This window comes from Bolinopsis microptera, chromosome 7 (assembly GCF_026151205.1).
Source record: "Bolinopsis microptera isolate Bmic1 chromosome 7, MBARI_Bmic_1.0, whole genome shotgun sequence".
Taxonomy (NCBI): domain Eukaryota; kingdom Metazoa; phylum Ctenophora; class Tentaculata; order Lobata; family Bolinopsidae; genus Bolinopsis; species Bolinopsis microptera.
Genome location: NC_087078.1, coordinates 12,270,001 through 12,296,092, shown reverse-complemented (window position 1 = coordinate 12,296,092; position 26,092 = coordinate 12,270,001). Strand labels below are relative to the sequence as shown.

General features: G+C 36.0%; 2 protein-coding genes across 6 annotated transcripts; one reads left to right on the top strand and one right to left on the bottom strand.

Annotated features, from left to right (window-relative positions):
• Nucleotides 1-62: 62 nt before the first annotated feature.
• Nucleotides 63-24,841, top strand: LOC134818022 (atrial natriuretic peptide receptor 2-like). Of its 5 annotated transcripts, XM_063827431.1 has the most exons (26): nt 108-320; nt 442-526; nt 1,165-1,271; nt 1,441-1,528; nt 1,760-1,857; nt 2,041-2,076; nt 2,559-2,699; nt 2,833-2,966; nt 3,129-3,263; nt 3,434-3,587; nt 3,753-3,903; nt 4,061-4,307; nt 4,475-4,600; nt 4,748-4,924; nt 5,094-5,271; nt 5,990-6,103; nt 6,789-6,944; nt 7,142-7,230; nt 7,515-7,654; nt 14,560-14,694; nt 15,198-15,369; nt 17,870-18,014; nt 18,758-18,862; nt 18,999-19,084; nt 23,642-23,733; nt 24,037-24,841. In XM_063827431.1, the coding sequence occupies exons 1-26, from the start codon at nt 128-130 to the stop codon at nt 24,095-24,097; spliced, it is 3,345 nt and encodes a 1,114-aa protein (XP_063683501.1). In that variant the 5' UTR covers nt 108-127; the 3' UTR covers nt 24,098-24,841. The 5 variants fall into 5 exon arrangements, with proteins under 5 accessions (XP_063683500.1, XP_063683502.1, XP_063683501.1 ...); XM_063827430.1 differs by lacking the exon at nt 2,041-2,076 and having other exon boundaries at nt 63-320; XM_063827433.1 differs by lacking the exon at nt 5,990-6,103.
• LOC134818008 (melatonin receptor type 1A-like) lies at nt 8,438-9,820 on the bottom strand. The gene is made up of 2 exons (XM_063827416.1): nt 9,700-9,820; nt 8,438-9,435 (listed from the first exon to the last, which is right to left on the bottom strand). Exons 1-2 carry the CDS (start codon nt 9,818-9,820, stop codon nt 8,438-8,440), a joined length of 1,119 nt encoding a protein of 372 aa, XP_063683486.1.
• Nucleotides 24,842-26,092: the final 1,251 nt, after the last annotated feature.

Sequence of the window (26,092 nt, the reverse complement as noted above, 5' to 3'; positions counted from 1 at the left end):
TACACCGTACTTCTTGATAAGTAACATCGGTTCTGAATTTAATTTTTGAACAGTGTATCGAGAATTTAAATAAATAACACTTTGCTTTCATTAACTCAACTTTTATTCTAGCGATACTTATAACAGAATGACTACTCTGGTTCCACACACGATAATATTTTGGATACTTGGTGGGATGGGTGGGGTGCACTCTCAAGTTGTTACTATTAGAATGGGAATATTGCTATCTGGTGACGGTTGGAAGACTGGAAATGATTCTTACCCAGCAGCAGAAATAGCAATAAAGGACTTGGAGGAATATTCAAAAAGCTGGGATAGACGTAAGTTTTTAGTATATTTTTTAGAATTTAAATGTCATAAAACGAATGTAGTGATTGTTAGCTTGGCCCAAATAATAACGATTGCAAGTTTATCTTTATTAATCAAACTTTAAATCTTCAGCTCTAAAGATAGAAACGAAGATAGAGATAACATACTGCAGTGAATCTGCTTCATACGCAGCCGCACATAATCTTCTAGAATGGGGGTAAGATTTGACCGTTTACTTAACAGACCAATTAATTAATTAAATTAAGCTTTAACCGTTACTTAACAGAATAATTTCCGATAATTTCCCAGCCACATTGCTTATAACATTGCTCAACTTATTCAATGTGGTACCGTTAGCTGTCCCTTCGAAACTATTAAATAAAACTTTCAAGTTCTGGAAGATATTATAATGTTGATACTGACTGATAAATAGGTGATGGATATAATGCGCAGAGCATGAGGCGAAGGCCAAGCCACATTGATATAATGAAATACCATCCCATTGGTAATTATACCACTGTATTGGTAGTTTGTGTGCCAGCTGTGCAAGTGATTATAGTAATTATCAGGTGGCTGGTACCACGTCACCCCTAACGTCACCCCTAACAACCTGACTTCCAGTCATGTTCATGTCATCTGGTACCTAACCATCTCAACCACAGCTGACTTCCAGCCTTGTTCATGATGATTTCAGCTGCAGACGTTAACAGCCTGCCTCTAGCGTCTTATTAAAATGATAAAATTTAAATATTCTTGAATATTCTTGAATATTCTTCATATTCTTGAATATTCTTGAATATTCTTGAATATTCTTGAATATTCTTGAATATTCTTGAATATTATTCATCATATCAGGGCACAGGTTATCATAGGACCAGCTTGCACGACGGCCTGTATACCAGTTAGTCTCATGGCAAAGGAGTACAATGTACCAGTAATATCCTACGCCTGCTCTGGGACAAGTAATATGAAAGATTTACTTATTTAAAATTTATGATCTGTTTTGTCAAGTTGAGATGATAAATGCAATTCTATCACCGCACAACTCTTTGACTTTAAATTAAAATTAAATTGATCAGTAATCCGTATGTAAATGGTTACAATTTAGTAATATAACTGCGTAATTTTCAGTATTAAGTCAAAAGGAAATATATCCCAACTTCGCAAGATCATCAGAATCGTTGAGCGGTGCTAGTACATTACTAATGAAAGTGTTTGGGTTAGTGGAAGAGTTTGTAATTAGTCATTGCCTTTATTTCCGGTTCTGGCAATAAATCATCACCTAGTTGAGCGAGTGTTAGGGAAACTTCTTCAGCAATATTCAAATTCCAATTAATTATCACTTGTTATAAGCGAAACATGCATTTTTCTTCTTTATTAATTCACGTCCAAGTCTTGTTTTGGTCATTAAAATGTTTTCTGGAAGGATTAAAAATGAAACCTTTTTCAGGCGATGGGACTTTAAGCTATACAGCATTATGACAACAACTCAAAAAATAAATGTAGACCTTGCCATAGACTTTGTGACGCAAATGAGAGATGCCACTGGTAAGAATAAACTAAAAAAATTTGTTAGAAAATTACCCTCTTCAAAATTGATTAATCATTGCATTGATAATGATTCAGCCTGACTACTTTCATCCTTTCTTCCCTGTAAATACAAAATGGTTACATTTCTTACATTTTCTTAGAGTTAACTTAACACAAGATATTCACAAAATCTATTAATAGCATATCTGGTCGACAATAATGCTGAGATGCAGGAAGGTAATTTTTGGAAGTGAAAGCATTTTTAAGTTTGACATGATTTTTAATTTCACGAGTGAAGAATTGCAGTTGTTTGCGGTTTCTTCGTATTTCGTAATCCGACAAAAGTAATTTTGAGTTTGTTGTGAGTTCAATCTGGCGGGAAAGATATCCATTGCCTTGTATTGATTCTTGTTTGATTTTATAGTAATGGTCGTTGTCTTGATTATTAATGATAAAAAACACGAGGTCTGTGTTCAACTGTACAACTTGATCAAGACGAATTGGTAGAGTCCTATTCTGAGTGAAACTCTAAAATGATATGCGCATCGATAATTTGTAATGGCTGCAAGGGTTTTCATGATCCATATAAAATTCTAACGATGATAAAACGAAATCTTCGATATAAGAATTTATGCACATCTTTGATTATATTTTTGATACATAAATAGCTAAAGTTCTGCTCCAAAAACCCCTTGTTAAAACTTTTCTGTTTTACCCAGCATTAGGAATAGAAGAAAACGCTGAAGACCGCTTCAAATTGAAGCAGTTATCTACGGTAGTGGCGAGTCTAGCAGTACAAGACGATGCCATTCAGGAAGGGACAAAGGAACAACTTGACTCATTCTTATCGGACGCCTGGGGTAAACACAAAATTTATCTGGCTGCATTCTCAAGAGATAAATTGAGATTGTGCGTATGTTTTTTATATATAAAAGTTGTTGACGCATCAACACTAAACAGTGGCTGTACTTAATACTCATAAAATATCCACAGTTTTCTTCATACCTACGTACGATGGTGACGCAAATTTCATTTTGGAGAATGCTGCGAAAGAAGTTGCTGATACGTTTGGCGTGGATAAGACTGAAGCCTGGCAGAAAACCAACTACGCTTGGTTTAGATATCAAGTAAGAATTGATGACAAGTTTAAAAAATGTATAATAACTTATAAAGTTTTAAGTTTATATCCTTTATTTCCTGTATAAACGAAGAAGCTAATTTTGCTATTTATGCTAAGTAGCAATTATAATAATTATGCATAAACAATTAGTCAAATGTAACCTCCGCAGAGTTTCGTCCAGTCGGAATATAAAGATTACTACGAGAATGTTTTTTCTTTGGAAAATGATACCCCTCACAAAAGCTTTCCGGCAGCTTACGATGCATTCTTGGCGAAATTTGAAGATCAGGATGCGGTGTTAAAGGTATATACCTTACTTCCAAATGTTTTCTCTTCAGCTTTACATTAAAGAAATTAAATAACTGAGCAACTTTACGAATTATTTAAACATAAATTCAACACATAACCTGAAAAGTAGATATAAACTCTTGTGGGCACTATTAGTATTAAGTATTAACAATGGCTGATACTCAGGGCAAGCCAGAGGCAGTGAAGCTATACCTGGCATACATGTACAATGCAATTACCGCTTGGGGTACAGCATACAAGAAAACTGGGGCCACTTACAGTGAAAGAGATTGGAAATACGAAGCTATAATTGGGCAGTTAAGCGACCTTGAGTATACGGGTAAGTTGTGGACTAGAGCAAAGCAGCAAATCTGAATTCTGAAGATTAATTATTAATGAATATTCCAAAATTCATTTCCATTCTAATGAAGTGACAGTAAAGACCATGATGTTCGATAAAATCAAGTTGTTGATTATTATAGCAATTTAACATATTGTATTGCAGGTGCATACAGGTTAGAAACGCTAAACGATAAAGCGGAACCAGCTAACGCCATCTGGAACCTGAGACAGTACCAGGACGGAGCGTTTGTAGACGTGGTTACCCAGCACTTGGAGGATCCGGGCATGTTTACTGTTCACAACGACAAAGTCAGGTGATTGTACAAATAGGATCTTATTGTAACGCAGTTATTAATGGGTCTAATGAAAATTAGAATATAATAATATGTGAAAATGAGAATATGTGAAAATGAGAATATGCGAGAATATATTAAGATTTTAAACAAGTACCAACACAATCGTTCACTTCAGATGGCCGAACGATAAGAAAGTGGACCCGTGTGAAGATAACCGTTGTCTCACAGCGGGTACTGACAACACAGTACTATTTGCAGTGGTGGGTATCTGCGTGGTTCTGGTGGTGGCGGTGATTGCTGCTGCAGGGTTCATCATCCACAGGCAGAGAACCAGGAACAATGAAGATAGGAAGGTCGAGTGGAAGATTCCCTTTAGTGAGCTGGACTTTGCTGTGAAGAAAAGTGTGTCTGGAAGCAGGAAGGTAGACGATGGATCATGCGAATTTATATTCAACATCAATTACTACTCAACCAGGCAAAATTGACATTTAAAATGGACAATATCTGTTGGTAAAATTAAGTTGTCTAGTTTTGAAGTGCAGTAATATTATAACTGCTCAATGATTCACCGAGCTTGAAATCATTTCAGTTTGGGGTTGATGACAAACCATCAGATATATCTGTTGCCAGATGGAATCATACCTTCGTTGTGGTTAAAAATCTCACCGTCGCAAACATAACTATCACCAAGGAGACTCTGGAGGATATTTACGTGGTATGCAAATAAATTCCAGATTTAAAATCCTCGAAACCAACCATATAAAACCTTTTGTTAGTCGTCATTCAATCTGCAGAGCTGCTATAAATATCCATAAACTTCTTTTAAACAAATTGTTATGATTAATTATACATTTGTTTTCAGATAAAGAAAGAGACTCATCCAAACTTGGAAGCGTTTTACGGATTATGTGACGACCCTGGATACTGTTCAGTGATCACTGAGTACTGCTCTAAAGGTTCTCTTGAGGACCTAGCTCATAATGATAACGTGCATCTTGACTGGATGTTCAAACTCTCTCTAGTAATAGATGTTGCTAAGGTATTTGGGTCTTTTATAGGACCCTTGTAAGGCTTGGAATTATTTCAACGTCGCTGTAGTGACGTAAAAAGTTAAGTGAGGCTGAGATAAGAATATATCAAAATAAATTGAAATATGCAGGCAGGCGTCAATGTGCTATTCTCTTGAAACATTTTTCTATCCCAAAAAGGGTTTGAGGTATCTTCATAACTCTACGTTTGGTTACCATGGAAACCTGAGGACCTCGAACTGTATAGTAGACAGTCATTGGGTATGTAAAGTAGCAGATTTTGGTTTGAAGAACATGTACAGAGAATTTGAGGACACAAAGCAAGAGAAACCAATGAATAAAGGTGCGAACGTGAGAGGTAAGCTTATCATGAAGTTATAAAATATAAATTATCTTTCATTCAACTGGTATTAGCAGTTACTAATTAATGACTAATTAATAACTAATAGGTGACTAATTAGTTACTTATTAGTGACTTATTAGTGATCAAATAGTGACTTATTAGTGACGTATTAGTGACTTATTAGTGACTTATTAGTGACTAATTAGTGACTTATTAGTGATCAAATAGTGACTTATTAGTGACTTATTAGTGACTTATCAGCAGTGACTCGATATAATGACCTTAGTTCGTCTTATGCTGATCTTTAAGAGGCGATGGAAATATTCAGTATACTACTCAATTGCATGCGCTAAATAAGGTTTCAAGTAACCTACAAGTTGATATTTTTAAATCTTACGATAATGGTATTGTTTAAAAAAACGTTTATAAAGAAGCGTTTTGATCATAGATAGCGGGACGACGGTAACTAACCTGTCCGCTTCACAAGACAGTACTGATCAAAACACATTGATTTTAGAAATCAATGATGTTGCTATTCTAAGAGGTATAATAAGTCAGCTACCACCGCGCACCAGCACCAGCTTGCTTAGCTAAAAGAGGGGCTTGCTTTCGCTTTTTTAAAGAAAATTAAGTGCCATTACAAATGGAATAGGAAACAAAATGTTTAGAATTAAGTTATTCTATAAAGTAAGATCTTGTTTGCTTTGATTATTTGACAAAGCAATCTCTATAGAGGGCACATCGGAAAAGGAGAGATTAATATCCGGAAAAGGTAATGGTGTTTTCAATCTCACTTCCTATTCCTCGAAGGATGGGGGCCTCAAAACGTCAACTGTTCCCACGCATCGTGAGTGTGATTCATGTCGATTGTCGGGGGACGTCCGTCATGTCGGAGACGCGTCCGTCATGTCTTTAAGCGAATGATGAAAGGCACTTTTCTTGGGAAAAGCATTTGTTGATTTGTGGAGAAGCTTATATTAGAAGGATTTCGAATGAAAAAAGAAAATTAATAGATATGATAGTCTCCACTCTCCTTGAGATTATGCAGTTAATTTGCTCTGATTAAAAATAAAAACCAAAAATAATTGGCTCAAATCTGTTTCATGGGATCTACACGATAACACGATTTACACTATCTAATTGATTAAAAAAGACATGGTGCTTAAATTTCAAAATTGATCAACTTGGATGAAAAATGAGTTTCTGACAGGATTATGATCAATACGAATCATGAATTTGCATTTGATTTAATTTCCTATTATTAAAATATTATCGCTAAAAGCTGAGTTCGCTAACCTTGAAATGTTTGTTATCTATGTATCATTGATCATATTTTCTTCCTTTATTTCACCTTAGACTGTCTCAGGAATTATAGGCAATCTTATCATCATATACTTTTAGCAATATGATCATTATGGATCTTTAATAAAAATATCGCTTTAAAAATCCAAAAGTTTCTTAACAGTTACTACTTCTCAAGCACTCAATAACACATATTAACCTAGCAAACAATAAACAAAGCATGAACTCAGATTTGTTTTACGCCGCCCCGGAGAAACTATGGCCGAGCTCCAAGGAAAGATCACCGAAGGAAGTCCAGAAGTGTGACACATACAGTTTCTCAATTGTCATGTTCGAACTGTTTGCAAGAGAGGCTCCTTATGACACCGCTGAAATTCTTCCTGAAAGTAGGTTTTCATGAGATATTTAATTAAGTAGTACTGTTACGTGCACTTCAGTTGTTGTCTTTCAGAAAATTTATGCTTAATCTAGATCCATTATTCTTGAATTGAATATTAGAAAGGCCACTCATGTATTACAGCTTACATAGGGTTATGTATTTTTAGTACAATAGTTCAACAGTCCTTCAGAATCACTTTTTCAGAAATAATACAGAAAGTACGAAATCGAGAATCGCCGCCGTATAGGCCTAATTTGGAGCTTATGCATATTACAGACAAAACAAGCTATGAGGTAAATGCCACAGCTGTTTCTTTTCGCCATTAAAATTGTTAAAATAAGGAGCACGATAATTATATGATATGCTCATTTTAATTTGAATGATTTCTACAAAAAACCCGGGTTTTTGCCATCTTGAATGCGCCCTTATTTTTTGTCATAAAACACTTTGTTGTTAATAGAGTTGGTCTCCTTTAACCGTCATAGACGTTACATTTTAAATTCTAAATGGTTTAATACCAACTCTCAGCAAGTTAAAAATTAATTTAAAAAATTAAAAAATAAAAAAAAACTCTCAGCAAGTGGGAGCAGAAGACTCAGCTAATGCAGTACCAGCAGAAGCAATAGAGCTGATGAAGCAGTGTTGGAGAGAGATGCCTTTTGAGAGGAATAATATGAGTGATACTGTACAAGCCTTGGAAGACATGAACCCAGACAGGTTACTATTTAGTAAATTGAAATACCTCAGCAGGGCATCCCTCTGGAATTTAAATCATTTTGTAAATTCTATGGTGAGTAATTAAAAGATCTAGGTAAGTGATAAAGTAAAAATATATCAGGAATACGATAATCAGTTAATCACGAATAGACCGAGAAGAGTTGATACTTGATTGCCCAAAATTCAGCGAACCATTTTTATCTAAAACCAATCCAATGTCTATCATTTAAAAATAACAACTAAACTAAATCATGGCACAATCACGTCATGGGGCAATTTTTATTTAGTCATTGCACGAATGTTTCACGCCTCAAAAAGGCATCATTGCTTTGTTTATATTCCTTTTAATCGGAATTTGAGCACTTGGATTACTGAAATCACTCAAGTTTTAGTGCAAATATGACACCTGACGCCCGAATAAAACGTTGTATAAGAGGTTTTAAATTTTAGATATTAAGGAATTATGAGGTAACCGGAGAATCCTGTTAGATTTAAATCGAAATGTTGACATAGAGAAATTATTTGATGATTGGGCAAATAATGAATCCTAAAGATTGTCGTCATGCAGACTGTAAACTAAATCCATAGTGCCAAAAGACGAGGTCAACAATATGTTGCAATTTTAATGTATGCATGAAATGACATAGCCTAGCCGATCATATAGTCAATGGCAATGAAATCAGCAAGAAAAAAATAAAATCATTACTATAAATTACAATCTACCATCAATATTTAAGCATTTTAGTCTCATATAACGTATTTGTGTAAATAACCAGGGTTTCTTCACGGATGCAAGTGAGACTTATCGAAATGTTCAGTCCACCCGAAAAGAGATGCAGCTTGTTTGTTCTCAACAGGTCTAATGGCAGAAGACCTCCTCAGAGTTGGAGTCAGCATCATTTGAGTGCTGAAGGCAGATCGTTTGAGAGTCGCGTACTTCTTACAGACAATAAGGCACCAGAACATTCTTTTGTAAACCGTCCTGAATTGAGAGTTCAGCCAGCCGTATAAAAGTGGGTTGACCCCACTGTTTGCTAACAGTCCCCAGATCACTATCTTGCTGGTTGCCTTTGAAAAGGGTATTTGGAATCCGCACCAGAAGATAAGACCTATGATGAAGGTCGGTAAAATACATCCCATCACAAAGGCGGTGAGTAGAGCGGTGATCTTGGCAGTTCTGATGTTGAAAATAGAAACTTGGCGGCCACTATTGCCTCCACCCAGCACGAACCACGCGATGTAGCTGTACGATATCACGATCAGAATAATAGGGGCTGGGAAGGTCAGGAAGACATAAAACAGGAAGTAGTATCTGTGAACACTGTCAAATCCGCCTGATGAAGACATGGCACAAGAGAGGCTGTATGAAGAGAAGTCGTAGCCACTCCAGCCTAGAAGAGGTGGTGCAGCAGCCAGAGCTGATATAAACCAGATCAGTCCCACTATTTTAACTGCTTTCTTCTGCTTCATCTGGGATTTGTAACTTATCGGAGACTTCACTAACATCCACCTGTCAAGAGCGGTAAATCCAAGGGTCCACACTGATGCGGTTATAGCAAGGGAGTCAACAAAAGCAGAGAACTGGCACACAGAGTCGGATAACACCCAGGACCTGAAATAAACAGATACAGCCATGGTGGGTAAAGTCCAGATCCCCACGATGAAGTCACTACACCCGAGGGAGAGGATGAAGATGTTACTGGAGTTTTGGAGGGATCTGTCCAGATAAACGGCCAGAAATTGTAGGACACTCCCGAACACAGCAAATAACGAGAGGATACCTGAAAGAATAAATAGATTATTATAATTTATTGGGACACACAATAAAACAAACAACGGTTATGAATTATGATACAGGGTGATCCAAGAGTCCGGCTGCGATTTACTATTTGAATGATTCCTAAACGGCGCAAGATAATTCAATTGTTCAACTGTATCAATGATAAAGCTTATGTCAATGTATGCGAGACACAAGAAAATGAAGTGATTACAGAATACAGAAATGTAGTTTCAGATGCAGAAGAATATCAACATGTTGCACTTACATAAGCAGGACATCATCAGCGCAAATTGACTGTTCGAGTAGTCGTTCTTCTTTCCGCTAACGGTCTCGTAGACTGTGGAGGCTGTCTGGTGTACTTGTAGTTCTGTAATATTCAATACCATCTCCGTACCTATGCAACACTGCTTGATATTTATGTTATTTTTTAATGTAAATATATAAGCGGGATATAAATGCTACATTTCATTTCAAATAACAAAATAAGATTTGCACTTTGCATACCCAAGGACCAAGGTAGAATAATCAAGAAACACACAAAACAACTACTGCCCCGTTATGCGATCAGGTACCGCTCATAAAAAGTCTTACAAACATTTCTCGAGAAAAGACGTTTCATTATGCATGCATAGTCTATTGGTCTTAACTAAATATGGCTTAATACAGAATGCTTAATTCTAGGGAGGGGCAGCAGTCAATCTATCAGCGATTGGCTGAAAGGGCTCGATCAGAATTCAGAATCATGAATGTTCTAAAACGATTTAGCACGATCAAATAGGGATAAATGTTTTGGTGGGTATTTGATAATGATATACAGTTAAACCGAAGTGCTTGTTCTAGAGAACTCCATGAATATGACAGTCTCATTCTTACTGGCATCATACATTCTATTAATATTAGCAATTTAATCTTGCTTCCTCAATATGTCAAGAAAAAAATCGAAGGCCGGTGATAGGTGGATCGCAATTAAAAGCATTATATTTCACTTGACATTAAGTTCAATCCCAGGAAGGCGTATTTAAGACTTATAAAATGACCACAAGCTATATCCACGAACCTCCACTGCTTCGATGTTTGAACTTATAAACTTATAAGGAGAGTGGCGAGCCAATGTAGAACAAATCTTGTCAGATTGCTGATACATAACTGAAGAAACATGGCCCGCTGTGCAATTCCTGACATAGTGACAAGCCATTCATACGTAGGTAGATAGAACTAGTTGCTTCGTCCAACATTTTGCTTTTATGAGTGGATGGAGCGAATGTCTCGGGTATTTCATCATTATGTATCGGGATGGAAGTGCTTTAACCAGCTAGGTGTAGCCAGTTCACATCCTGGCTCCACAATATGAAAGACTTGTTTTAGTTCCAAATAAAAGCTCGAATATTGAGAAAAGGTATCCAGTCTAAAATTAGCGCCAGCATGAAATGAACTAAGACTGAGGAAACCATAGTTGGTTCGTGCGCACTTAACGTACTTTTTAAACATAACGCACTTAACGTACGAAAAAACGTAAAACGGTGAATTCAACGGTAAATGTACTTAAACGCACTTTTAACGCACGAAATAATTCAAACGCACTTTACGTACTTTTCCCGAAAAATTGACGCACGAACCAACTATGGAGGAAACAAACTTGTCGATCAGATAGATGGCTGCCTGCTCAGGACTATGAGCTTGTGAGGTAATAAAAATGCTGACGAGCAGGCAATTCCTAGCACGGAGGCCAATCTGACTTGCCCCATTATCCTATCTTACGTTGCAGAAGTCAAATTAATTATACAAGTAAGCGACGAGTGGCCTGCAAAACACACCAAGATGACACTTGGCGTCATGTATTCAGGAAATCAAGAAAACCCTTAACTGAAGAATAACGGAAATTATGAGATATATCTCATAATTTCCGTTATTCTTCAGTTAAGGGTTTTCTTGATTTCCTGAATACATGACGCCAAGTGTTTATTAATTAGATATATCTTACTATATATAAAGCGAGACGATATATATATGTGTATATATCCGTGCCATTTTACTGACACCACGGCATCAACTTTAACGCGACTTTCCGCAAAAACCGTAAAACATATACAACTGAAACTTTTTTGACTGGGTCAAATGCTTTAATGGCCTTCAAATCAGCATGAAAAAATAAAAAATTGGCCAAGGAATAATAATTTTAGTGCCCAAAATTTGGACTCTCAAGTGGTGTCAAAAACGCGAATTAAATAGGTAATAATTATTTTAGTCTCTCGAGTCTTGACACCACTTTAGGGTTAGACGGGTTCCTGCTAGTATATCTAATTAATAAACAAATTAAAACCACTCAGAAAGTTCATATTTACCGATCATGAACAGCAATTTGTCGCACATATCAACTGGAAATTTCCAGCCTAGTAATTAATTATCTTGATAGTTGGATAATATCCGGTTGATAGTTGGATAATATCCGATTAATTATCTTGGTGGGTAAAAAGCTCAAACAAATACCTCTGCTTTTTTAACGGGCTAGATATTCAATATTTCTAATCACAGATAACTCCAATAAAATTAGGTCAAAAACCTATCGGTTTGTTAGTACAGAATGAGTCTCAAGAACTTATTAAATAGAAATAAAACTAGTTGAGGCATGTTTTTATTTAGTTAGGCCGTTGTTGGTTTACCATCAATTGTTTATAAAGTGTTCGCAATGTTATGTTGACCATTGTCAGAAAAAATTGAGTAGAGGTAATAGATCGCAGCAGACTGCTGAGCTAGGCCTTTACACTTTACAGTTATCGTAAGCTTGACTTATCTCAGAAAACTTCAAAGTTTGATGAGTGTTTTAATCGATTAAGGGCCATATAACTAAGGACAAAAAATTGGAAAGCTGACAAGTGACAACCTTTTTTGTCTAGATCATCTCTTAGGGAACTATATGAAACAGCTGCTTTGACGAATGAACTTTTATGAGATGTTCCATTCATTCTTTTCAGAGGCATCCTGACTCATTATCTCATCGATGAAATGGGTTATAGCCGGGCCGACGAAGAGGGTACATGCGAAGCCGTGCAAATCCATTCAAACGTGACGCTCACTGCATGCAATGTCTCAAAAAGTGTGCTAATTTGAAAAAATTAACTACGCACGTAATCAGTTTCACATTTACGAACTGATTCATTATTTGAACTTTATATGACAACGATGTAGACGTCTGATCAGTGACAGTAATTCGAGGAAGCAGCTTTAATTAAAGCAACTCTCACCGATCATTCAGTTTGAGTTTGACTTTGAGGGACCTATAATAAAGCTAAAACCAGTCATGTTCAACAGTCATGTTCACCAGTCATGTTCATCCTCAGCTCGATTAATCAAGCAGTGCGCGGCTAGACGCCCACTATGGGTGCTTCCACTTCCAGAGTAACAATTTGGTGATGGTATTTGTTCATTATCTTTAAAATTGATGTCGTGAAGAATCGATACTTTTGTTGATCACGTTCGCGAGAAATGGTTGCTATATTCGTTACGATATTACTGTTCGACTGAGTCAAACCATGTATTTAAAAATCGATAGAATTTACAAAATGTCACGTGACAGCCAAACAGTCTTCAAGTTCATAAAACAATAAAATCTGCAATAACTGACGAAGGGATCGTAAAAACAAATTGAAAGAGCGCAGTGTAAAAAGTTACATGAAGCAAAATCGTAATTCATAATCCATACCACTGCACTGCAAATATATTATATAAATATATTTCATTGCTGAACTTCTACACAATAAAAAAGCGGTTTTGACTAGATAGGACTAGATAAGATCCTCGTAATTCTTTGCATCATTTATTAACATAAATTCTGAGAAATTATATCATTAAAGCAACTATAACAAATACGAATCATATACAATATTGAGAATATATACAAACTAAAAGAAGTGGGAAAATCTGATGAACGGAAATTTAAAAAAGGAACTAAAAGCTGTGAAAAAATATACTCTTAGTCTTATCTTATCTCATATCTAAATACTGATAACTGATTCTCAGAAAATCACTTAGATTCACAAATAAACCTGTAAAACGTATACTAAAGTAAAAAATTTGTAAACACGTCTCTGGAATTATAACGGTATAACTAAATAAAATCTACGATTAAAACAAAAACCAAAACTAAGCTCCGGCAGACTTAAAAAGTATATGGTTACTATCAAGGGTGTTCATACCCCCAAACCGTTCAAGGGTTTTCAATTGGGTTTGTTAGAACACCTCTCTAGCTTCCATAGCCTTTTCTTTGTCTGATTTACTAATATTTGGCTCAAATACTAAAGCGTCTACTGTAATGACAGAAAGGTGCTTACCAAGTGAGGAATTATAGGAGGCTATGGTACTAAAATCTAAAACATGATCAATTTCAAAAAATGGTTAACTAATTTACAACTTCTTATACCTTTCTTTATGTGACTCTTATGGTTAGAGAATCTCTTAGGGAGATTTGAGGTAGTATAACCGACAGACGACTGTTTACAAGTCTTACACTCCATCAAATAAATGAGGTTATAACTCTGACAAGATATATACTTAGTAATAGGAAAAACTTGTTTAGAATGGTGACTACTAAAATTATATATATATTTAAAGAAAGATCGTTCGCGAAAGTGATTACACTGCGTCAATTGTCAAAACATTAAAATGACGTAAGAAATAGTCGATAGCTCTGTCCTGATCCTGGCTCTTTTTTTGCAAAAAAAGAGCCAGGATCAGGACAGAGCTAGGATCAGGACAGAGCATGACATATGCACAACTCGATCAACTCCTAGACGAACATGATTCGAAAACTGCATTTAGGCAGTTAGTCAGTTATATTAATATATTATATGCACTTTTGAAACACCATAATTATAATGAAATGGGTGTTTTCAAATACGCTAATGGCATTAAACAGGGTGATTCATAATCAACAAGCTAACTAAATAGCGAAATGTCAGCGTCACAATATGGCGAGGAAGTTCACAACGAAATTATTAATATTGGACGGTTGCGTCATCAGGCATATACAGTTGATTCTGGGAATTACCACTACCAGCTGTTTTGGGGTGGTTAATCCAAGCTCTAACAACAAAATACACGTCACTAACTAACACCATGTGTTTACCAGGTCACTGAGTATCACAGACCGAGTGGTGAAGATGATGGAGAAGTACTCGGAGGACCTGGAGAACAAAGTGGCAATGAAGACGCACCAGCTGCGGAGTCAGCAGGCTGGCAAGAGCCTTTCTAAATACCTGCCCAGGTTAGGAATCTGATGACGAGACCCTTATTGGGGCTGTATATATATTGGGGCTGTCAAACTTGCTAGAACTTACTAAAACTGTCCTTATTGGGGCTGTCAAACTTGCTAGAACTGTCGTGCGTTTATGTAATTGCAGCGTCCGTCATCCTCCAAATCAGAGTCACGAATTTCATGTAAGGAAGGGTTAGAAATGTGACAGGTTAATAGGTTTAATGATATGAATCATCATCTAATTTGCTAGAGTCTAGACATCTGGTTCACCAATCAAGGTAAACATATTTTACTATATTTTACTAGATAACCTGCTGAGTTTAGTAGTTGTCACAGGGAGGGAACGTATGTGACTTAAATTGTAATCGTAATAAACGAATCAAGGCTCAACTGTTTAATAAATTTCCTTCTCCCTATATTTCCCTCTCTGGCATCTCACCCTTCAGGATCTCCCTTAAAGGAATAATAATTAATCACCAAACTCTGCGATATCAATAAAGTTTATTTCACAGGAAGGTAATAGACCAGATAGAGAAAGGTTTGGAAGTGGAGAAGGCAGAGAACAAGTACATTACGGGAGCAGCAGTGAAGGTAAAGGTGCTGGAGGAGAGAGATCAGATAGCTGCTATTAACGCTTACGAGGAACTCAACCATACGGAGGTGGTCACCAGGGATATCTATCAGGTATGGAATGAAGATTTGGGATATAATATAATGTATTTAATTCAAGTAAATTAATTCGAGTGAATTAATCATAAATTATGATTTAAAGATCCGAGAGCGTTGAAGCAAAGGTTTGTAAAAATTTAATTAGATAACGTGAACTTCTGTCTTGAATTTTGAATATATTTGTAGATGGTTTAATCGAAAAGTGGGAGCTATGAAATATCGGACATTTGCATTTGCCAAGATATAGGATTACCCCAATTTACGTGACAAAATAATGTCGGCGTAAATTAACGAATTTACCACCATTACTAAAATCGATGCAACAATATTGCGATACTTTTATCCTTTCAAAATATATTACTCAAATCTATTAGTATTCTTGACGCACTCACGTCTTAAATACTTTAAATAACTTTGCAAAGCAGGAAGATCAATTATTGGCCTGCTCGAAGCCTGTCATATTTTCAAATTGACCATTAATCTAAGATTGTATAGTGTCAGTGACAGACCTGAGGCCTATAACAAAGTGTTTTGAGGGCCTTGAGTACGTGAGTGTGTTTTGTTTTATATTAGTGAGATTAACTTAAGTGTTAACTTGTTAAGCTTAGCCAAGACAACACTGGAGAGCGAGGAAGTATAAAGAAATGGAAATCTATCTTGAGCCAAAATTCGTTAAATACCAAAATTCGTTTAGTAGAAACCTATGGTTAGAATTCAAGTCGCATTATGTCATATTCCCTTCCAGTGACAACTACAAACCTCAGCTGACTTAATAGTTAACACAATCTATTTTAAACCCAACATTTGAATGAAAACGGGGAAGTGGGGAAATTTAATTTTTCTAAAATTCCTCATTATAATAGTGTTGATTTTATTTGAAAATGATGCAAAAAGTATGAGTTCTGCCGAAGGCCATAATCGTGCCGGCTTGTTCATATTTAAATTATCTAAATCTTCGTTTACATTGCTGTATTATTAAAAGTATAAAACATTTATCAAGTTGAAGTAATCAAAATTTCTGTAGATGACAAACAAGGAGTAGATAAATACAAACTATAGGCCGGTATTACTATTATTTAAGGCCCATAATATAATGAAGGAGAGAAATTGGAAGTAATGTACGACCCATATAGTACAAACGTTAATGATTTACATTAAAGTACTATGCACGGATGGAAATAATTAGAAAAGAGCTGCCACTCTTGGCGCTCCTCAAGCATGTTGTACTGAACCCTAACAAGATTATGACGCTCAGAGGTGGCCTAGCTCTGTTAGTAGCCGTGAGAACTGTCCAGAGGACAAGTGGTAATCCGGTGGTGATCCACTACTTTCCACTATAAAGCTATAACTACTGCAGAGGGGACCAGTACAATCAATCTGACGACTTAGTGGTTATCGTGGACTCCGATACAAATTATCAAGCTGTTGCATTAGAGAATTGTAGGACCTGGCACCACATAAATTATCATAATCTTTAATAAATATCTTTGATATACATTTTGTCTCGATTGTTAAGTATCTAGGAGTAATCTTTTGACTGGGTGATAAAGGATGGGGCTTATTAATTACCAGAACTTCTGACATATTCATACAGTATACACCAGACATCCGAGTAATTATTTGCCCCCGTGCAAAGTTATATTACTTGAGCAGATATCCATTAAAATCAGAGATCAATCCCTCGAGAATACATATTTGATATTACGAAAAATAAGTAGCATGCATTCTAAAGACATGAAGATGGATTAAATAAGATTAATAAATGTTGTTGTTTCTAGGATATAGGTGTACGAAATATCAAAATATGATTGGAAGAAAGTATTTAAGTTTTAAAATTATTCCCAATGAAGGCAATGATTATGAATTAAAGGCCAATGTAGGATGCCAAGCAAGTTGATTAAAACCCTTTTACGGTTATACTGAAGAATTTCATGTAATGGGGAAATAACATCAACCGGTTGCATTCCTGTCCCGTCAACTAATGAGACGCTGCCAAGTGTCAAAATGATTGACAATTTTTGATAAAACTTGAGAAATTTGACAAGACGAAGTCCTAATTATAATTACAATGAAGATAATAACGCTCAGTGACCGTGTCACTCGAATTTGGTGTCATATAATGAGCTATCAAGGTAATTGTTATAGAGCTTTCTATTTTTAGGCAGAAACATAACTTTGCATGGAAATAAAAGACCTTAGTCATTAGTCCCTATAAAGCTCAAACTGGAGACCCAACATGGTACAAGGTGTTCTTCCCTTTGAAAGTTAAATTTTATCCTTGATGAGCCACACCTGCAGCCAAAAACAGTCAGAGTATCAGGACTTCCCCAGAAATGAAATACATCTATTCGTTTAAGTTTACCTTCGATAAGACAAAGCTAACATAATATAGCAGTGTACCCATACAAAAGCAGATGATTAAATAATCATATATAATTAAAGAGTAATAACCTTATTAATATCTATCAGGTAATCACTAATTATTTAATTAAATGTTAATTGTTAACATCTTCAGGTGGTGGACAGTAATGGACACACCGTCGTGATATCGGGCCTTTACAACGAGGAAGCAGCACCTCACCAGATGATGGAATACGCACGAACCCTTCTAAGGGAGGCGTCCGAGAAGAATATCACGATAAAAGTGGCTCTTCATTCAGGTTCAGTCTTTGAACCTATATTAACATATTGGCATATTGATAAACTGTGGCAAATTATGTATTTCGCGAAGAAATCTTGAAATTGAGTAAGAGGGTCCTGTATTAGAATAGTGGGAAATTCAGACAATTATTTAAACCAGAATGGCAAAATGGTGGTGCAAGTAATTCATTTCATATTATTAATCAATCTCGAGAAATCAAATCACGCAACGTTCAAATCAACAGAAAGCATTTAAATGGTCACCCAGAACATTCGGGAATTTCTATTTATACTGTTGACTAATTTATAAATGCAATGGTGATCAATGGCTTTGCTATAGAGCTATAGAACAGCGAGAACAAGTATAATAGATTCTTTAACGCATATAAAGTATTATGTTATTCCTTATGATCAACGCAGATATTACTCATATTTCTTAGTAATGCTGCAGTAGTATCATTAGTATTACAGCGATCATAGAGCCCGAGATATGTAATTATAAATGTTGCTGGCAGTAGTAAAATTACGACTTAAGAGTTAAGAGGAGCTCGACAAATAACCTTTATAGTGAGCAAGTTATATGATGATCAAATATTACACTGCTGCTGCATCTCTTACAAAGTTAAGGGATTATCAGCCAAACGACTTTTTCTCTCAAATGAGGCATTGACAGGACGGGTTTCTATGTATAATGGAACTAATTTTTTGAACTTTACGTTACATGCGATTTTTTTAACAACCCTCTTAAAAAACAATCTTTTAGGTGTAGCATCAGGCGGATTGATTCTGGCAGACACTTCCAATCCTCGACTTTGCATAACCAGCAATTTAGCGACACAACTTGATGCTCTCTTGGAAAACGCCAACTGTGAGAAATATTTAATTCGTAATATGAAAATCTCGTGCTCCCAATGGTGACAATTAATTACGTTTCACCGTATGTAATTGTAATACTATTCGTAATAATAGACAATTTGATTTGCTAATATTTCACTCTGATGCAGTTGGAGACATAATCTTGACAGACACCGCAAGAAAAGACATTCCGGAAGATATGCAAATAAAACCACATGGAGAACTTAAACTTCTGGTTAGAATTTCAAACATTTTTATCGCTGAAGTTCCAAGTTCCATCTATGGAACTATGTGTATATTTAAATTTTAATTCTATCTATTTTAATTCTATCTATATTTTGTGGCATACTTAAAAAGCTTTTACGTAGCCGTAAAACCTAGCAAAAATGAGCACACCGTGACCAGCTACGGCAACATCTTATAACAAAATACAAGCCACTAATTTGATATATAAAAGCTTCAAAGTTAAGAGTGTGCGGCCCCCAATAATGGCAGAAGGTGTCGTAGTCTCAGGGCTTCTTGATCTTTGCAGCCACTAATGACTGTGAATTGTGAAACAGATATGACACTGGATTGCTACTTGGTTTGGCGTCTACCTTTATGAGCCGATAATGCAAATGGTATAAATATTAACTGTAACTGTAAGACGATAGATCTCACCGCTAAGACCTATACTACTTTCATAAAAAAGTCATCGCTGTCAAACATCATGTCTCCAAACATCAGGTCATGTTTCCTACATCCTGATGTCTCCAAACATCAGGCCATGTTTCCTACATCCTGATGTCTCCAAACATCAGGTCATGTTTCCTACATCCTGGTGTCTCCAAACATCAGGTCATGTTTCCTACATCCTGATGTCTTCAAACATCAGGTCATGTTTCGGGTTTCCTACATCCTGATGTCTCCAAACGACCAAACATCAGGTCATGTTTCCTACATCCTGATGTCTCCAAACATCAGGTCATGTTTCCTACATCCTGATGTCTCCGATTTTGGAATTCTAAAGTTTTATGCTACCCGGGTTTAGAATTAGATCTTGTGATGGGATTGTCCACCTGATTGTCCTAGAGTTGATAATATGGGCGCTCTTGTTAAGTTTTTATAACCAAGTCTCTTGGGTTTCATTGTCTCAACAGTGACTGGATTAGTAACATTCTGTGGCCCTAGAAACTCATTAGTGACAATTTAAAAATATCACCCGTGAATCGGTAAAGCATCTTAAAGACTATAAACCCAAGTCATTCAAAGTTAGAAATCAAGGTTCAGTGCAAGTTTAGTGCAGGTCCTCTTAGATCTACTCTGTACCAATTGCAATTGATATCTTAACCTTAAGTTATTGTATAAGTCAAGTAAGACAGTTTTGAAAATAATTAGTTTCCTGACATTTGCCTGAAATTTATTGAACTGAATTGACTTTTAAAAAACAAAGGGTGAATGCCATAACCGTAGCAAGTAGCGACGCATTATATGAGCAACTTAAAGTAATATTTGATAATTATATTTGATAAATGTCTCGACGCATTAATTTGAATTTCAAATATTAATTATAGTTATAGCTATACTTGCAGAAGGCCGTATAATATATACAGGGTGTTTCGAGACTCGTGTCCAAATTTTGAATGGCTCTCAAAATCTAAAAAATGAGACAAACGGTCTAATTTTTGTTTTAAATTGTAGACAAATTATTATATTTTAAAATACATAACAAAAATAAATCTAATATTTCAACAATTTTTCGAACCAAGCCCCCTTTCTGCATAGAAGGTTTTGAACCCTCGGAAGCATATTGTCTATTGCACGTTTTACCATGTCAATTTTTTTCCCTACTCTTGCCGAAGGCAAAAAGATCGTAGGGAATAAGTAATCGGGTTTGGATATATGAGGTGGCCCGACGGTCCTACGATGTCGACAAAAGTCTGCTCCTTCGCAATATAGACCACTCCCCTATAATTATGTGTATAAAAGGAGTCTATTTTGCGCGCGCGACGCCAGTTATGTGTTAATTAATTACAGGCATAGCAACCAGTTTTTGGTGCTTGACGACTGTTACACACGGATCAATCATAAATTTAAGTGTTATTTTGGTGAGACAAGCTTAATTAATTACCGAGTGATAAAATTCAGCAAGTCAAAACAAATAAAATTATGATATCAACTGATAAACTCGTGGCTGATTATTATACAGTTAATCGACACTGAATGGTAAAAAGCATAGGAATACATAGTTAAGAACAGATGTTACTTTACATTTACATTCAAGAAGCTAATATCAAGATTGCGGTATGCTTTTAAAGAATCGTATATCAAATAAAAGGCTCGAAAATCGATGGTGCTATAAGTATAGATGCGTCGAGTAAGCATCAAAATGTATTAGTTTATATTAGATAAAAATAATAACTAAGACGAGGCAGAATATTTTATTACAGTCACAAGTCAATAAAGTTGGCATACGATGCAGTAATATGACGTGACCGGTGACATGATACGCATCGTTATTGCTATTAACACGAAACAAAACCGCGCAAAGTATGAAATGATCTACAACCAAACCACATACAGATCGACGGCGACACCTCAGATGCGCGCAGAATTTTTCAAGTTCTGCACGCCTAATATCATATAAACGATTATCACGTGCGCCAAACACCACTCTGGGATACAATAAAGTAGAACAATAACATTGTAGGCAGTAGGGAAATTTGATCGTGCGTGGTGTTACCGCGGCGAAATTCTTGTTAACTTTTTAGCCTCCCTTCTGATATTGTTTTTTAGCTCATCTACTGTTTGTGGGACTGGGTCTGAATAGACACGTTCTTTCAGATAGCCCCACAAAAAGAAATCGGCCGGATTCAGGTCAGGGCTGTAGGGAGGTCAGCTGAACTCAGCTTTCCTCGATATCAGTCTTTCCCCAAAATGCTCCTTCAGCCAAGCCAAACTTTCGTGCGAACAGTGTGGAGGGGCCCCGTCTTGTTGGAATATACAGGAATCAAGTATTTTTTCCTTTTAAGTACTGGGATAACTTTTCCACGCAACATAGCAATGTAATTTGCTGTCCTTATCGTCTCTGCCTTCTCTTCTTCATTCTCGAAAAAGTGGGGTCCGAAGACACCATGGTAACTGAGGCCCATCCAAACAGTCACCTTTTCTCTGGTTTTTGGACCTTCCACGGTGGCATAGGGTTGCTTATCTGACCAGATTCGGGCATTCTGAGTATTAACCCACCCTGATAGTTGGAAGTGAGCTTCATCGGAGACAATAAGGTTCTTCAAAAAGTTTTGATCAGACTCAATTTTGCTAGCAAATTGCTTGGCAAAGTCCACTCTTTGCTGCTTGTTGGGTGCCGTCTGTTCTTGCAACATCTGAATTTTGTATGGGTATTTGCCCAACTCCTTTCTCAAGATCCTCCAAACGGTTGTGGTAGCTTAGTTCTCTTAGCGATGTTCCTTACAGAACGTCGATCGAGGGCTTTTGTCAAGGATTTGGTCGACTTTTTTGATGTTTTTCTCATTAACTGCCGTTTTTGCACCCCCACCTGTTGGTTTCCTTCTGAGAGTCAATTCTCTCTCAAATTTCGTCACTTGTCGCTGAATAGTCCTAAGATGAATTTTCCTGCCTGCATTACCGTATTTCTTTGAAAGTGCCCTCCTAGCAGCAGTCCAACTACTTCCGTTGACATAGAAAAGCTTGACCATGGCTACTCTCATTTCGTCTGATATGCCAGATTTTGACATTTTTTCGAAGAAAATTTCGAAAGGATACAAATTTGCAAAAAGATGAGTTTTGAAACGAATATGTGAGAGATAACTAAAATGTAAGGTATAACTTTTTTTTTTGTGTAAATGTAAGGTATAACTTTTTTTTTTTTGGAAAACGAAATTAGATATATACAGAATAGTATTACAGGTTATACATATATAATGAATATCATCATTGTCAAAAATAAAAACCAGTCCATGGGACTGAAAAAATTAATTAACTTTCGATTCGAAAGAGTTAAATTCTAAATCATCCATGTTAGATAATTCTACAGTTCTATTTGAGGTTTTTCTAGATCCTCTTATACATAATAAGGTATAACCAGCATTTTAAAACCGATTGCATCTAATTTTGCTCCTTCATAAAATTAAAAATTAAAATTTTAAATTTGGACACGAGTCTCGAAACACCCTGTATTGCTGTAGTGCAATACCTATACATTATAACTTCCTTGCAATTACCCGATCTTATGCGTCATTAAAGTGCGAGCACTGGGATGTAAAGATTTCCAATTAAGAACATAAACGGATTTTATTAAAATATCCAGAGCATCATGGTCGAGGCAGCCATGAGAGGTTTGCAGGCAAAAACTATGAACGAGTTAAATCTTTTAAGGGAGCCCACGCCCAATCAGCGCATGTCGAAGATTTTGGTAGCATCAGAAATTAGGATTAACTAAAATGTAAAATGAGGTGACCTGATGACCACTCCCGATCCAAATTTAAGCTAGTATAGTATAGTTAGAGGAATGCATCACAAATTTTATCGAAATAGTTACGATAAATCATTTATTGATCAAATTTATTCATTGCCCAAATTTGAACTAACAAAACTATACATATTTTGTCACAGAAATAAACAGAGAACAATCGTTTCAAAACATAAATTTATTTGAGTCGATGCAGTGCGATTATCCAAGCTGCACATGAAGCAAAAATTGGTTTTATATCTGACTTACACTTCATGCAGACGTTCATCAAAACATTGATCTATGAAATTGGGAGAAACGATATTTGACTGGCATAACTTTCAGGGTGAATCAATCGAAACGTTTCTACTACAGACGGCAACTACGACGACTACGACGACTCAGTCTGAGTCGCCAGTGGAGGAAATTAATCACAGGTCCGATTTTTATATCAGCAGCAGTTTCTTAACTTCAAGGATATAGGGCCGAGAGCTGTACTATACAGCTGTACTGTACAGCCTTCTCATTTCTTGGGAAATGGATTTTATTGGACATTATTTAGCAAGGTCTAAGTACGGTCGTATATCGGCCGTTATATTTAAAGCCGACCTAATTTTTATTTAATCATATTCATAATTATGCGTGATTCATGATACTATTTACTAAAAGTAAAAATAGGCTTTTCCAGCTCCAGAAGTGATATTTACGAAGGATTAAACTAATTAAATGTTTTATTCCAGGATCGAACCTGTAGCGACCAAACAGATTCCTAATGGGACAGATTCGAAACACATTGTATAATTATTCAGTAACATTTCCATTACCTCTGGAAAGTCACAAAAAATCGGAGATTCTCAAAGTTTTGCTTACCGTGGTTAAGACGTTCACTCGCAGCTTGCGACCTTGCGTGTCCTTCAAAGTTCGATTGCCTGATTCAAGTTAATTTCTTTACTTACCTAACCCTCGGTCCCTCGGTGGTGACGCCATGGTAAGGGATTACGTCAACTTTAAAATTATTATCTTATATCATGTCAGAACGATTAGTTTGGTATAACTTGATGAGTGGGGTAGGTGGCTATTGCTAAAAAAGTATTAAGTATTGCCCAGCTTTGATGTGAATGGATGGCGTAGCATTAGAAAAAGGTCCTTCAACTATTAGAAACCGATAAATTTGTATTACCCGTTAAGTTGAGTGCAATAAGTTGTAAGCATGAGTAAGACGTATCAATTGTTGTTTTTTATTTCTTATAGTTAGTAAAAGTTTAACAGGACTATCATTAAGGAAGTCTCTGCATTTAAATTTTGTTTGTGATGAATTACATTCAAAGGTGATAATTTTTTTATTTTTGTGATCATGTCTTGACACTTGATCGAGAAATCGATTTACAAGTTTGATATTATCGTTATTTTCTAAAACTTATTTTGATTCTATGTTGATGGTTTACTGCACCAAAAGTTAATATGAGATACTGTTTTTATTTCAATCATAACATTAACATGAAAATGAGCTATTTTTATTTAAACAGATTTATTTGTATGATATTCAATAAAACATCTTGATTTATATGTTTTCCCTACAGCAATTATAAAATAAAACACAAGTTTATCGAACTGGTTGGCAACGAGACTCCGACCACTTTCAAGTAAACATCAACCCGTTTAAATGTCTGACCGTTAGATTAAAATAGATTTCAATAGCATCAAAAGAATGAATTTGGGTGGTAATGGTATAACTATACCAATACCATTATACCAAATTATGGATTTAAACCAAAATCTAAGGGCGTTCCTTGAACATCATTGCAGTGTCTAGTCTACTATAGCAGTTATTACCGATCAATTTTAAATAAATGCTCTGCACCACACGAAGATAAATGACGACAATAAACATCTCATATAAACACTGACTCAGACTACAACAAGCACTCTGTTCAAAGACTCCAATAAATCAACCCCGCACATTTCCGCAGATTCTGACTGAGAAACAGTATTATACCACTAAACTACTCAAATAGCTGTCGAATTGAGATCACGCATGACATATAATTATAAATCATCAGCATTCTATCACAAGATCAAATTTAAACTTAAAAGACGCCAAAAGGTTAAATCAACTAGTGTTAGGTGATTGCTATTGCTAGAGGTGTCCGCAATCAACTAACAGTTAACACTAACAGTCAACAGATAGCTAATTATTAAAGAAAGCAACAATAAAATTTGAAATTTGACACCACATAATGATCCTTTAAGTTTAACATTTATAAAAGTTGGTGCCGTTTTTGGCTCTTTGACGGCGTCTGATTTTTAATTGCTATCAAACGTTAAACTTAATATCAACCGGATATTGTCACTCGGACATCGCAGAAGTCAGTTCTGCGATCAAGGTATCCGTATAGTTATATTGAGTGGTGTAACGATCACCCCGCTGTATGCGGGGAGGTATTTTACTTTTAGGTTAGCGACTAAATATGGTTCTTTACGGTTACCGATATAGTTGAAATTCGACATCTAGCGTCAATCGTCATTTAGCGTCATCTGACGCTAGATCGATGACGCTAGATGTCGAATTTCAACTATCGGTAAAGAACCCTAAATATAGCGGGGGTGGCACACGTTTTGCCACGTAGTGACGTACTATTAACTATAATTACACAAATTTCGCGAGAATTGTCATGACTACCAAAGATTATCAGTCGACACGAAAACTGTGACGCGTAGTTATGGAGATGGAATCAGAACTGAGTTACATTAAAATGAGTAAAATGAATTCTGCCTCCTGAAGATAATATGCTTTCT

Excerpts from the sequence above, each read along its gene's own strand:
- LOC134818022 (XM_063827431.1), top strand. The coding sequence starts at position 128 with ATGACTACTCTGGTTCCACACACGATAATATTTTGGATACTTGGTGGG. Across the intron at positions 18,015-18,757 it reads AAAAGTGGCTCTTCATTCAG|GTGTAGCATCAGGCGGATTG; the intron begins GTTCAGTCTTTG and ends ACAATCTTTTAG. Across the intron at positions 23,734-24,036 it reads GTGGAGGAAATTAATCACAG|GATCGAACCTGTAGCGACCA; the intron begins GTCCGATTTTTA and ends GTTTTATTCCAG.
- LOC134818008 (XM_063827416.1), bottom strand. The coding sequence starts at position 9,820 with ATGGTATTGAATATTACAGAACTACAAGTACACCAGACAGCCTCCACA. Across the intron at positions 9,436-9,699 it reads GCTGATGATGTCCTGCTTAT|GTATCCTCTCGTTATTTGCT; the intron begins GTAAGTGCAACA and ends TTATTCTTTCAG.